Source organism: Merops nubicus, unplaced genomic scaffold (assembly GCF_000691845.1).
Source record: "Merops nubicus isolate BGI_N331 unplaced genomic scaffold, ASM69184v1 scaffold7849, whole genome shotgun sequence".
Classification (NCBI taxonomy): Eukaryota; Metazoa; Chordata; class Aves; order Coraciiformes; family Meropidae; genus Merops; species Merops nubicus.
In genome coordinates this window covers 158,192-172,362 of record NW_008630105.1, presented here as the reverse complement: position 1 = coordinate 172,362, position 14,171 = coordinate 158,192, and the positions used below count along the sequence as shown (strand labels likewise).

Here is a 14,171-nt window from a genome sequence, read left to right as displayed (position 1 = left end):
CTTGAAACTCTAGACAAAACTCTTTGGTTAATACCATGGAGAGGTGGAAGGGTCTGAATAAAGCAGCAGCTCAAGTGAATCTGGTCTTCTGCCACTGCCTTAAACTTTGCCCAGGTATGACTATGCCTTCCATAATTAGAGTGAGATTCTGGAGAAAGCAGAAAAAAAACCACCCCCCCAACTCCTATTCCTTCCAGTTCAGCCTCTGCCTGTCCTCAGCTGTAACAGGCAGATACAGCCCAAGCCATGCAGTTTTTATGTTGGTCCAAATATATCATTAGGAAGCTAAGCCCAGTGTCTCACTGGCTTCTGCAGCCTTTTCACAATCTTCGTAGGTTGCCTGTGAAATTACTAGTGCTTGCAAATTTTCTTGTGCAATTCACGCTGATGGCAGCTTTAAGTGTGTATTGAACTTACAGAAAGCTGCAACCTGGGGGACACTCTCTAATCAGCCTGAGTGCAATAATGCAATAATTTTCTTACTTTTTTCATTAGACAGTCAGTCTCTGCCAGCTACTATCATTTCTTAACAAAATGTCCTACATCGAAGCTCCAGTTTCACCTTGACACTTTCTTGGTCTTGGCTGTACCACTTTGAATGTTTGGGCTTATTTTTTTTTATCCCCAGTTCTTCAGGATGTGAAAAATGTTTTAAGTTAACTCATTAGAACTCTCTTCTTTTTTCCTACAACGTGTATCTTATTTCCAGTGCTTTATTTGTTCTCAGCAAATAAAGCATGATCAGAATCTGTCTATAGCATATTGGTAAGGAATAGTCCAAAAAGAAAATACAAGCTACAAGCTTGTTTCCCTCAACAGATCTCTTTATAAATAGAGACAGTGATAGACTTGTATAGATAATAAAAAAAATGACAGTTCATTTGAATACTATCAAATCCATCTTTTTCCATGAAAGAATGAAAATGCTGTGATAGGATGTGCCCAAGATTTTTATCTTAATAACAAACACTTTCCTGTTTGAAAAAATAAAGCAACAAAAAGCCCCAAGCCACCCTGGAGAAATTCAAACTTAAAGCAATCTCCTCTCTAGTCCAAAAAATTTGAGAACTCTCCAATCAGATAAATTTGCTTTCTGTGCTGTCAGAATTCTCTTGCTCAACACTCTGTTACATGCTATTTCTGCTCTGGGGAGCTTTAGGCGATTCTAGCCAGCCTCCAAACAAGCTAGAATTTTGATTTACTTCTTCAAAATGCAGAAGTTCAGGAACACTTAGATCTAAAACTCTGACTGTAACTCATTTAAAACTTAAGTAACAATACAGCAGTTCTAGAACAGCAACCAATGCAGGGAAACCTGGCCTAACAATCCTGTAATACAACACTTTGTTGTTAATCATGCCCGGAAATCTACTTCCTTTTGGCTGATGTTTCACTCATACTCAAGTTGCCTTTTAACTAATTAAAACCAAGATTAAAAGCAGTCTTCAGATACTGTGATAAATCTATTGTGTTTTTTTTCCAGAGAAGTTTCTGAGGAGCACTGAAAGGCCCTCTGTGCAGGAGACACGTACCTCCGGCTCTCCAGCGGGCGCCCATCACTAGAGATGCTTCGGGGGATGTTGGCTGCTCGTTCTGGGGGTGGCATTTTCCCTTCTCCTTTCCCAGAGCTGATCCTAGATGGTACTGGACTTTGTATTTGGGATGGCACCTGAGCCACATGAGGTCCCTGTCCTTTGCTTGCATTTCGCTGCCATTTGTTATTATTTCTGAAAGGAAATTTGAATTCATACGACATTCCTTCATTCATCTTGTACTCCATCACTGGCATACGGTAGTTTTCTGAAGAACTCCTGGAAAAGAAGAAATTAACAAGCTGCTGTAAAAGACAAAACAAATCTATTCTGTTCACAAGGACACAAATCCGAAGACAGAAGCCAAATCGAGTCTATGAAATTGTAAGTGTATTATTTTACTTATTAGAAACATATATTTAACAAATTTTGACACTCTTCATCTGATTACTAGGTTATAAAAGCAAAAAAAAAAAGAAATCTACAGAAAGGGTTTCTCCCTTTTCTAATTTAACAACATGGGTTTTGGAACTTAACTGCACTCAAACATGTAAGATCTGAAATACTTGTTCTTTTTGAGATAAATCTCTCTGATTCACAGACATCCATAAAAAGACAAGATTCCCATGAAATAATGCATTACACTCCATTTCCAAACATCTCTGGCTTTGGAGTACCTCAGCTGATAAATCTGCACATTATCAAAACAAAACACTTGCTAAAAATTTTAGATGCCAAGCCCAAAAGATGCCCATTGTTTCCTGAGGAGGTACAGGAACAGGACAGCACAAAATCTGGAGTAAAGCAGGACATACACTAATGCAGCCCACATAAAATGCAGGGCAAACTTCTGCATGCGATTGAAATGAGAGATTTGGAAAGTGGATGTGACCTTCAGACCTTCAGCTTTGATGAGAACAACTTTGGTATTTCTCTTGACAAATACATATATACTTCAATTTAAGTGTTTTTTTCTTTTCCTACTTCTAGCTCTTCCTCTAAGTGACCACAGCATTAGGGCTGAGAAATAGCAACACCTCTTCCCAGCTAAAACACAAAGTGAACCCCATAACTCGTCACCTGGCCGTGCTGCCATTGCCAAGGTGTGCAGTCTAACAGGAGCAGGCAATGTGAACCGGTTGGTGCTGAGCTCTTGCTCTCCACAACATACACACCTTATGGACTTACTCTGGCCTACCCTCTAGTCTGGACCTGCGGATTAAACCAGCAGTTGGAAGGCACGAGGTGTGCTTCTGAAGCACATGTAGCTCAGCTTCATCTGAAAGGACATGTGTGTGAGCTCCCAGGGCACTGTGTGACGTGAGCCACTGCAAGGTAGATGGGCATGAGCACGAGATTTGTTTTCAAAGTCCACTCACAACCTAAGTAAAATCTTAATATCCTTGTTTTCTCTTTTCTCTTAATGTTTTATGTCTCTGCTATTCTTGCCCTAATGATGATACTTTAGTGGTTCTGTTTTTTTTTTTTTTTTCCCGAGATAATTACAGTTTAAGAAGCAAGAATACGCAATTTGCTCTTGCTGCTGTGTCCTTAACTTCAAGGTCAGCCATCAGTCCACTCAATGAGTTCAGCAGCAATGTTTTAATGACCATATTTTAATAGCAATACAACCCAAATGAGGCTTGCCTCTGTGTAGGGCACTGAATTGTGAATCAGGGTATCTGCAGATATTTTTGTATCTGCCTCTGACCTTGCACATGTGCCTGTTGGCAAGTCAGCTTATCTAACTGCACCCCTGCTCCTTCTCCAACTTGATGCCAATCAATTTATTAGGAGAGGGACTGCTTCTCACATGGATGTACTATACCAAGCAGAACAGATCTTCATTTTAGTTACAGTCTATAGAAGTTACTGTAGCAGAAATACTACATGACCTCCACAGGACGTAAGGAAAGGACTCAAATTTTGGGAAAATGATTGCCAGAAATTACTTTGTGCAAAGATTTAAGTCAAGTCTGTAGGAAAACATGTAGGATAGCAACAAATTCAAGATGCAGTTCCTAAACCTTAATTATTCTGGATATAGCAAGCAGGATAAAAGAGTTGGTTTATGAAATTTTATAACTATGCAATAATCCACCATGAACATTTGCTCACTACAAGACAACAACAAAACTCACTGATGCTGAGTACAGTATTTCAAAAAGTGCCATAATTTCTGTTCCTGCTATGGGTTTGGCTATGCTAAAGCTAAGCCTGATTTCGGTTGTACTTAATTTAGTTCAGGAATAATAGGATCTGTGCTTTCCACACAGATTTTTCTGCTCTAATCCTTTCACTATGATTGCAGCTGAACTTTCCATTTGCTCGGGCTGCTAAATACTGTACAAAAGCTTTCCAAATACCTCATGAGTGACCTTATGCCACTGCTCATTTTAATCCCTGACATGGATTCAATTTTCCACTGACAACTAAAGGACAAATAGAAGTCCTTTTTCTCTCTGCTCCTGTTTTGCTACCAATTACCAAAGGAGTTAATATAGCTCACAGTAAAAACAAACAGATTCTTCTTTTATGCAAGTACAAGGTTTTTGCTCCGAGACTCGATTTCATACAAATGTAATAAATACACACTGAAGTTCAGCCCCAACCTTAAGGGTACAAAGATTCAGCATCTACCCCTACAAAGATATTGCCTGAAAAATGGCAGAAAAAACCCAAACGTTCTCTCAGTCTCTCACTGCAAGGAACACATTGCAACTGAACTTTGATAACTGTACTTGCTTCTTCTTGGCAAATCAAGCATAAACCTTGAGGTAGCCTGCAGGCAAATTTATTTTATTAAAGATCATTCCATTTTAATCATATAGCATTTGCAAGATACTAATACAGCACGTCAGAACTATGGGAATCATATTTAGTGGTGTGGCTGAACACTACAGACAGCTGCAGAGTTCAGATGGGAGCAGTAAAAACTCTAAAAATCTTTAGTGTGAGTTCAGGAAAAATGGGGGGACTCCATGTCCAAATCAGAAAAAAGGCACCAATTACTGCTTATTTCCAATCAAGCAACATTTTAAAGCTATAAAAGCAGTAATACACTTGATACAAGCCTCAGGCTTAAGACAGCTGGGAAATAAGAGAGCTGCAGCAAGATGTACTGAGTAAAGCAGAATTACAATTTGCAGCAATTTCTCTGGCCAGATCCACACCTTTGATAAATTCTCATCAATTATAGCCTTACTGATTTGTGAAAGTTGAAGAATAGAAAGCTATGACTAGACTTACATGATTCTTTCAAGAATTACATCCACAGACATTGCAAACTACCAAGAAATGGAAAAGCAGGGAGGGAAATGTATAATTAATTCTGATGCATCTCAAACACACAACCATCAACAAAAAGTTGCGTGATTTCTAAGTTAAAGTCCATGGAATCTGAAGGATATATGAGGTTCTTCACATGTTAAAACTGTGGGATTCAATGAATATTTTGTGGGGCCTAGAGTCTGACTACAGGAAGCGTTTCCTCCCTCCCCTTTCACCTTAAAATACTGGGTGCTGTAGGATCATTACACTACAAGATTTGGTGATTAACCCTTACTCCATGGTGGTTCTTTCCCCCCTGAGCCCACAAATCCAGCCATCCCTTCAGACCAGGCGCAGCCACGCTCCCGTACCTGCGTGGCGTGCAGTCCTCGTACGGAGGGACGATGACGACCTTCACCGTCACGGACGTCCTGAGAAGATCGATCATCTGCTCGTGGCTCAGCGTGGCTACGGCCACCTTGCAGATCTCCACCAGCCTGCTGCCCTGCCGCAGCCCCGCCTGCCAGGCGTAGCCGTAGGGCTCCACGTCCGCCACGATGCCCTCGTAGTTCACGTGGAAGCCGAGCTGACCCAGCCCGTTCCTGCGCAGCGTCATCTCCACCGTCTCACAGCCCTTGGTCACGAGCTGTCAATTGAAGTGAAGACAAGGCTGAACGTACATGGAGACCTTCAGTGCTCACAGAGCTTCAAGGGCTCTGGTTTTGTACCATCAACCGATTCTCAAGAGCATGGTGGGACACAATCAAGGAATATGGGTACACAAGCGAGCTGAAATGGGTCTTGTCATTCAAACTGGTACTTTCAGTAGAGTCTGGATACCCAAATTCTGCCTTGATATTTCTACTGAAACCACTGGAATTTTAGAAGACACATGGCAGCACAGAACAGAAGAACACACGGAGTTACATGAGCATCTCTACTTTATCTTTTATGCTTTAGTAACCAAACAATCATTCTATATTTGTAGCTGTTTCAGCAAACTGGAAGATGACTTTCAGTCAGAATGTGGTGGCATGCAGCTACTAAGCACAGCAAACTGGGGTCTATGCTATGTACACCATGAATACCATCTAAAGCAACTAAAGAGGGCCTAGTTTTCCCTTTTTCCTGGTCAACTACAGTTACAGTTGTGAAATTACAGGACAGTGAAACATAACACATTCTTTCATAACTTAATTGGATAAAAAACCCGTGTACAGACAGTTGTTTTACAGACAGATACCATGATTCACTGCATTTTTAGTTTATCACATGCATTCAAAGAATCTGGGGGTTGCAGTAGGGATTGGGACTGCACCCTGCTGGCAACATAATGAGTCAGTCTCAAAGATATTACAGCTTCATTTGAAACAAGATACAACAAGCCTATAAAACAGAGAAACACAAGGAAAACAAGGAAAAGAAATAAGGTGAGACTTTGTTATTTATTGTGTGCAAGCAATTCATGCATCTGAAGGCCCTGTCTTTTTTTTTTTTTTAATATATATTTTGAGTCTTTTTTTCACTCACACAAGCTGAGGTTGGCCAACAGATGATAAAAGGGAAAGGAATAGGATTTTGAGAAAGAAATGCAGGAAAAGTCCTTACAGATTTCATGATAAACAATTAGAAGGTAATTTAAGTAAGTTCAAGCCTTACTTGGTGGCGGGGTAAGAGGACAAAGCAAAGAAGGGGAACCAAACAAGAGAACACATTCTAACCTCCAGCCTTTTGACGATCTCTTTGATATCATCGATGTTGCTGATGAAGCTCTCCAAAGAAACACATTCACCCCTCTCATAGAATATTTTGATATTTGTGTCTGTTGAGGTCCATCCTATCACATCTCGGCAGGAGCAATTGAACACCACGCTTTTCGTGTCCTGTTCAATGAGCACTACAAACTCATTAGAGATGCCTAGGAGACAGTCTATTTCCATGCCCTTGCTGTAGTCTTTTGCATGGACACTCCACACAATAGCACCAGAACTATAGATCTCTGCTCCTGGATAAGGCTTGGACTTTTCTTTCTTTTTTGAAGCGAGTGAGATGAAGGGGAACTTGCCAGAAGGGTCAATAGGTGTGTTGGTGACATTCTTCTCTGCCAAGTCTTTCAAGTACTCTTGACGTGTCCTGGTAGCCATCGCACGAAACTTCTCTGATTTATGAGCAGCATTCTCTGCATTTATGACTTTGGCTAGTAAGAAGTCCCTGAACACATTGGATTTAGGAAATGTGACACCTTTTGGAATAGGTGGTCCGAAGGATGGTACATCTCTGGATCTTGTCACAGCAACACTAGAAGAAATAAAAGAATAAGGAAGAAGCAGAGTGTTTCACTGCATGCAGATCCAGAGCTTTCTGAATACAGAAACTGCATTTCCTTTCTTATTAATCCCCCATTTTTCTCTCCTTTCCTCAGCAATATAATTTACATATATATCTACCTTTACATTTTACTATATTTACATTTTACTGTTGCCAGTGTGGAGATTATATGTCCCCTTAGAAGGCCACTTATTTTTCCATCTAGATATTTTAGAGTCATCCTCAGTACCACAGCTTAAAGACAGCATGAAGTGCAAAATCATGGTTTTTTGGTAATCACTCATATGTAGAAGTTTTGAATTTTGTTTGGTTTTCCTACAAACAGAACTTCGAACTGAGACAATTACAAAGAGCAGCCTACAATTTAGCTACCTATAGCTGAGAGGCTCATCTGAAAGCCATGTGAAATGTATGGTCAATACTAAAAATATAGATAAAATGGACACGTTATAAAGATAAAGACAATAAAATCATCTCAGAAGCTCAGTTTCACTGTGAGAATCATCTTCTAATGACTGAATGCATATATACGTCCCACGACTGATTATCTTTCAGATATCTAGATCAAAAACTGCACTAGCTAATATTGCACACTAATGACAGAAGCAGACTCCAAAACTATTAGTAGTAAGAAATTTCTTTGAAGGTTGGAGACATATATTAGAAATAGATGCTTTCTTTTTTAACTCCTCTTTTTAGTTTCTTTAGAAGTGATGGACTGACAGGAAGATTGCCTCAGGCAATGCTGACAAGCTCTCTGGTCCATTCTCTTTCAATACAGAGTGGATGAGAGTTGCTTGGCATCACTGAAGATTTGCCATTCCAGTGCAGCACCACCCTCTTCACAGTCTGTCCTAAGAAGAGACTGACAACTGTACTTCAATAGTTTTGTGACAAGAAATGCTCCAACAATTCAAACAGCACATTATCTGTAACTAGAGGAGAAAAAGCATTAATTAATTTTAGCCAAAATATGATGATAATGGAGTTTTATACAGAAAACCAGGATGGAACTTGAATATGCTAGAAATGTATGTGGTGTTTCATTTGGAAGATGGGCTGGTATTACTTTCACACTGTATTCTAACGTACCTGAATCACAGAATAGTTTGGGTTGGAAAGGATCCTGAAGATCACCTAGTTCCAACCCCCCTGCCATGGGCAAGGACACTTGCCACTAGACCAGGTTGCTTAAAGCCCCATTCAACCTGGCCTTGAAAACATCCAGGGATGGGGTACCAACAGCTTCTCTGGGCAGCCTGCCCCAGTGCCTCACCACCCTCACAGTTTCTGTTTAAAAATGTTATCCCTCATCTTATCACTACATTCCCCAATAAAAAGACCTTCCCCATCTTTCCTGTAGGACTCCTTTATTACTGGATTTGTGAGGTGCCATTTTTTGTGTTGTTTTGTTGGTTTAGCATTTTTTAGAGTTACATTTTCTGGCAAGTGATATTGAAAGATGTCACTGACTGTCATATTTCCTGCAAATATATGCCAGTATGTCTAAAAGTAAGCAACAGGCAGTGCTCATGATGCAACCCTCTGACTCTTGATCATCTCCAGTGGTTCTGAAAGGTTTATTACTAAGAGACAGACACCTAAGCACTAAGCACAATTACTGCATGTAATGAAAAACTACCAGTGACATTTTGTTTCATTAGGTTTTCAGTATTATGAATCTCATGGATGAGAATCTAATCTTTAACATATGCTAAAGAAGTTTTAAAAAGTGAATGATGCCAACAGAGAAGCCAAACTTTTGAATTTTGTTTATCTTAGTTGGGAGGGAGAATCACTGGCCAAGCCAGTGCATGATTTTATTCCTTTTATGTAGTTTTTAATATAAGTTCCAGTATATTTGTATGCTATATGGCTTCCTGTTTTGTCTAGAATTATGAATCTATGAAACCGTTCCAAATAATTCAGTGAAAAAGAGGTCAAACCTACTTGGAAAAGGTTCCTAGAAAAACTTCTCATAATGGAATTCTATAAATTTAAATCAAGTGTCTGCACTAAGATGACAACAAAATAAAGGATTTTTATCTTAAAAGACAATACACAGAACATACGATGTTCTGGCAGTCATAAACATTGACACTTTGACCATTTTTTTTTCCTGCCTGCTCCCCTTCCCCTCAGCATTTCACTAAAGCTGAAATTCTCCAGTATTCTTCACGAATGGTAACCAGGAAGGTTCCAGCCCTTTTAATTGTGAACACTTGAAAAATGAAAGCAAGTCAGAAGTCTGAAGGCAAAAAATACAACCTTGAGATATTTAGATTTGTTACAGTACAAGTATAAATCTTTCCCGTGCCTTTTAAAATGAAGAAACTTAAAATATGCAGCCATAATATTTAAAATAATAACCAAAAGCAGATCTTTCTCTGTGTTTGTAATATCCAATTCAAATGGAAAATGAATCTGTAGCCCTTCTGGATTTATCTCCTACTTTCCCTTTACTTCAAAATCAGCTTCCGTACTAAGTAAGAGCTGAAACACATGTCTCAGTTTAAGAACACGCTATGTCCACATCAATTATGTAGGAGTGGAATCTGTCAATAAGTTGCCTTGAAATGAGCATCAACATGAACACGCCTCCTCCCAGAGAGTTTAATACATATACAAAGTTCAGCATCAGTTACAGAAGAACTGTGTGAGCTTTACCAAACACTTATGGAGAGGGAAAAGCCTTTAACCTTTACTATATTTCCTTCAAAAAAGTCTTACCTCTTCCACTAAAATAAGCACTTGACTGAATGAAACACATAGAATGAATACATGTATTTCAGTAAAAACAAGTTAACTCTAAGTCTACCTCATTTCAAGATACCTACTCCAAATCCATCACTCTGACACTTCTTATTTTCAATAAAAAGCTTTAGAAAAGTTTGCACAGATCAATCAAGATTTAAGAATAAAAATACATTAAGAGTTCAGGATATATCAAAGGTAAAAAGTTTAATTGATAGTAAAAAGAAGTGTAACTCAAACCCATTATTTCTCTGTGCTTTCAATTTGGTTAAAAAACACTGCTGAACGTTACTATCAATTACTGTGTTCTATTTTAATCATATTGTCTTTAAGGTCACACAAAGATTAAGGGTTTTTTTTTTTGCTGCATAATGCTCTGGAATTTCTTGGTTGGGCTAAAATAAGAAGTTAAAACATTTCAGACAAAATATTTTAGAAAGCTTAGCTTCTTTGAAATGTTAGTCATAATTTTCCAGCGTCTTTATTACAGAAATGGAACACAAGCTCGTGTGCCCAAATTATCCGAAGAAAAAGTGAATTCATAAGAATCAATACAGAAATACTCTTCTAGCAGATTCCTAATGAAGGGAATAAAAAGGAAGCCAGAATAGAATTTTAAAAAGCATTCCCAAATGTTTGATATGTGTATGTACACACGTATCGACAGCATTAATCTCCTCACTGGGTGCGTTTCCTTTACATACTCATGTCTCTTTTTACTTTTAAAGTGGCCTTCTAAATTCCCATCATCCAAAAATCTCCTTGACTTCTTATCTTTTCCTACTGAGAATTTAAAAGAGGAATGGCATCTCCCTTGGCACGCCAAGCCCAGGTGTTGAGAGAGAGCAGTGACAGCTACCTGTAACAAACGCTGTCGGTGCAGGGCCCGTGCACCCTCACGATGACAAAGACGTGCTGGAAGTGGGACCGAATGTTCTTGGGGCTGAAGGGTTGTGCTCCAGGCTCCTGGAAAACTATTGTCACAATATCGTTCCCAATATGTCGTTTCCTCAGAAGCTTTAACAAACAAACATAAGAAAAAAGATGCATAGGTTAAACCAGTCTCTTCACTATTTCCAATTATTTATTTTTCATTATTACAAATTACTCTTCTTCACATTTTTTTTATTCCAAATGATATTTCAAGCTGATAACTGGAACAGTTGAGAACTTATAAGACTTAGCTATTCTCTAATAAACTTCAGGCATGGACATTTTCACTTCTGCAACAATTTCATTTCTACATGTAACATACAGGAGGACTCTGTTAGGGAAAATTTAAAGCTAAACAAAGAGGAAAAACAACAACAAAATGTGCTAGCATCAGAGTAATGAGTGATACATGGAAAATGGAAAACATTCCCCACTTGACACATTTTTACAAGACAGAAGTAGATTCCATTTCAAGTTGAAATAGTTGTCATTGTCCTTAGGACATGCTATTAATTTCCTGATAGGCTTCTTTCAGTAAATCCAAGACTACAGTAAAAGAGAAAGGTAAACTACAAAGTAGTATAATATTCAGCATCCAAAAGCAAACTAAAAAGAGTGCTGTGTAATCTCTTATTATTAAAGAAAATTTGCAGAAACATAGAATAACATTGTTTCTACAGTACAAGGCATACACATCATATACAAGACGTCTCAGTATTTAACAAGACCAGGTACTTCAGAGTGACAAAGCAGGTCAGCCTACATAGCTCTTCAGTATACTAAAATTTAAAACAACCAAAAAAAAGGATTTTGTCTCATGTATTCTTGTGCACATGGACCATGCACTCATGTCTCATTCCCCAGATATTACAATATGATGAAGGCAATCCTAGAAGTGCAATGGATTTTTTGTGGTCCTTTTGACATAAGATATAAACTCTTAATTATGTAACACAGATCTGCTACTGACACTGTTGTATAATACTGATGTCAAGGTTTATTTACTGAAACCATAATTTAGTAGAAAATAGTCCTATGGAGAAAAATCCACCTAAGATGTACCTACAACGATCTGCTTTGCTCATTTTCCTGAGACAGAGATGGACAGTTTTACTTTCACTACTCTTTGCTAGTAACACATGGAAGATGTCATAAATATTTAATTTTTCAGCTACTTTTGAGATGAAGGAGAAATTTACTCTAAATAAACATGGTCCATCTTACCTGCTGCTTGTTGTTTGGAGTATATGGCAGCATAGTAGAAACGTGGAACATGATTTCATAGTCCTTGTATGTTGTGTATAGGGAGTGAGTGCCTGTCGAATCAGCTTCAGTTAAAGGAAGAAGAAAATAAAAGCATTATTTTAAAAAAAAAAAATTAAAAACAAAGTTTCATTATTTTCAAAGAAAATTATCAGGCAAGACAAGAACTCCTGTTCATCCTTGATCCTGGTTGAAATGTCAGCAAGTAAAAACTTACTCAGAGTTTATGCACCTGCCAAGGCAAATAACACATACAGACAGCACATAGAATTTACATACATTTTCCAGTGGAGAACTAGTTAGAGTAGGGAATTTATCTCAGAAAACCCTGAAGAATGCCTATTTAAGCCTGAAAAGTGATGACAAAGTCTGAAAATTTTCAGACAGCACCCAATACACAGCTATTACAAATGAATACCATGTTCTCCTGTATAATTAAATACCACTGGACAGACAACTCACAATAGTTAGAACTGGTTCTTTTAAACATAAATATCAGGACTCAAATTTACTGTAATGAAGTCAGATAAAATCATCACTAGAACAGGTGCTTTCTGGATTGGAGAAGTTAAAACCCCAGATAGGATGCTAGCATGCTTACCATGATGATGGTAAGACCACAACCATGATATTAAGGTGTTGGTTTATTAATCAAATGTATTCTCACCTGCTTTGAGTTCTGGCTATCCTATTTTATAAGTTATAGAAGAAAGAGAAAAGATCCAGAAACAGGCCACAAAACTAATTATATGTGGATGGAGAGACTTCCACGTGAAAAGAAAATTATAAAAACTAGGATTATTAAGTTTCAAAAGAAAAAAGAAGAGGGGGTATTATTAAAGTTTACGAAGTGTTGGCTGAAGACAACACTTGATTACAGACAAATTGGGAACTTCTGTTTTTACTATTTATTTCTCTCTTTCAAAACAGAAACCTTGAAAATGTTCCATTAATTTAAGTAATAACACATCTAAAGCTGAAATAGTGAACATATTGTATTAAATGTAACTGCTGTTCACAGTGCAAAAAGCCTGTTTTCAAACAGGATTGTCAAAAGCCCGAGATTTATTGATGGAAAAAAGCATCCTGGTTATTTGAAGTTACATAAACACGCTACTATATTATATAATCCCAGTTATTTATAGCAATGCATCTTAAAAATCTGCTAAATACTACACATTGGTGTTTTTTATTAGTGGAGAGATCATGTTACTAAGAAGATAACAGCTCTGAGACTTGCGACACATTTAAAGTAATAGAAATACTGTTTATTTACCCAGATTTTGGGTATAGCTTTGACAAGAAGGTTTTGTTTTCTGTCAAATTCAAAATAATTAAATGTAGCTTTGCTGTAAATGAAAAACTGCAACATCAGCCATAAAATGAAATGGAACGTTTTCTACATTATAGCTGCATAGAGATTTTGCATTTCCAGATTATCTACACAGAAAAAAAATGGGAACAAGGAGGGAAAAAAGGTTCCCAGAGTCTTAAAAAAAAAAAAAAAATCTCAAGCTAATGCTAGAAGGAGATTGGACTCTCTTTTTTCCAGCACTGAACATTGCCATCATGAAAAACTAGCTAGCTGCTAAATATTTTCTTTTTAATGCTAATAACAACAGCAGGACAGCTGAAAAGGAATCATTTCATCTTGCACTCAGCTCACAGCAGCTTCTATCCTCTGCCTGATCTGTACAATGCAGACTGAAGGCACCTGAAAGTCACCTAAAGTTTATGGAGCTCCTTACTGGCTTTTTTTTGGTCTAGTTATAAATATGCTAATGCATCATCTTTCACAAATAAAGCATACAAAATTATTACAAAGAACCAGAAAGGGGGAGCAGGTGGAAAAAAGAAAGCAAGTGAGTGAGAAGACAGACAGTGGAACGAGCCCAAAAGGGGTTTTGGGGAACGAGGAAAATAATTGTCATTTTTAAGTCAAACTTTCAACTTTCCTGGATGAACCTCCTTTCAGGCAGAAAAAGGTTCTGTCTCAGAACAGCACTGGTTCTACAAAATCAGTCATAAGGCTACAGTCCAAACCACACATTTAACGATTCCAATTATTTCCAAGTACTTCACAGCTTATAC

At 38.0% G+C, this 14,171-nt stretch overlaps 1 protein-coding gene across 1 annotated transcript in view; it reads right to left on the bottom strand.

The window, feature by feature from the left end:
• Positions 1-14,171, bottom strand: part of SIPA1L1 (signal-induced proliferation-associated 1 like 1) — a 56,638-nt gene that overhangs the window by 19,393 nt on the left and 23,074 nt on the right. Inside the window, exons 5-9 of the mRNA XM_008947159.1 lie at positions 12,042-12,145; positions 10,744-10,901; positions 6,524-7,100; positions 5,174-5,448; positions 1,533-1,811 (exon numbers count right to left, since the gene is read on the bottom strand). Of these exons, the coding sequence (XP_008945407.1) occupies positions 1,533-1,811; positions 5,174-5,448; positions 6,524-7,100; positions 10,744-10,901; positions 12,042-12,145 (1,393 nt within the window). The remainder of the gene's footprint in view (positions 1-1,532; positions 1,812-5,173; positions 5,449-6,523; positions 7,101-10,743; positions 10,902-12,041; positions 12,146-14,171) is intronic.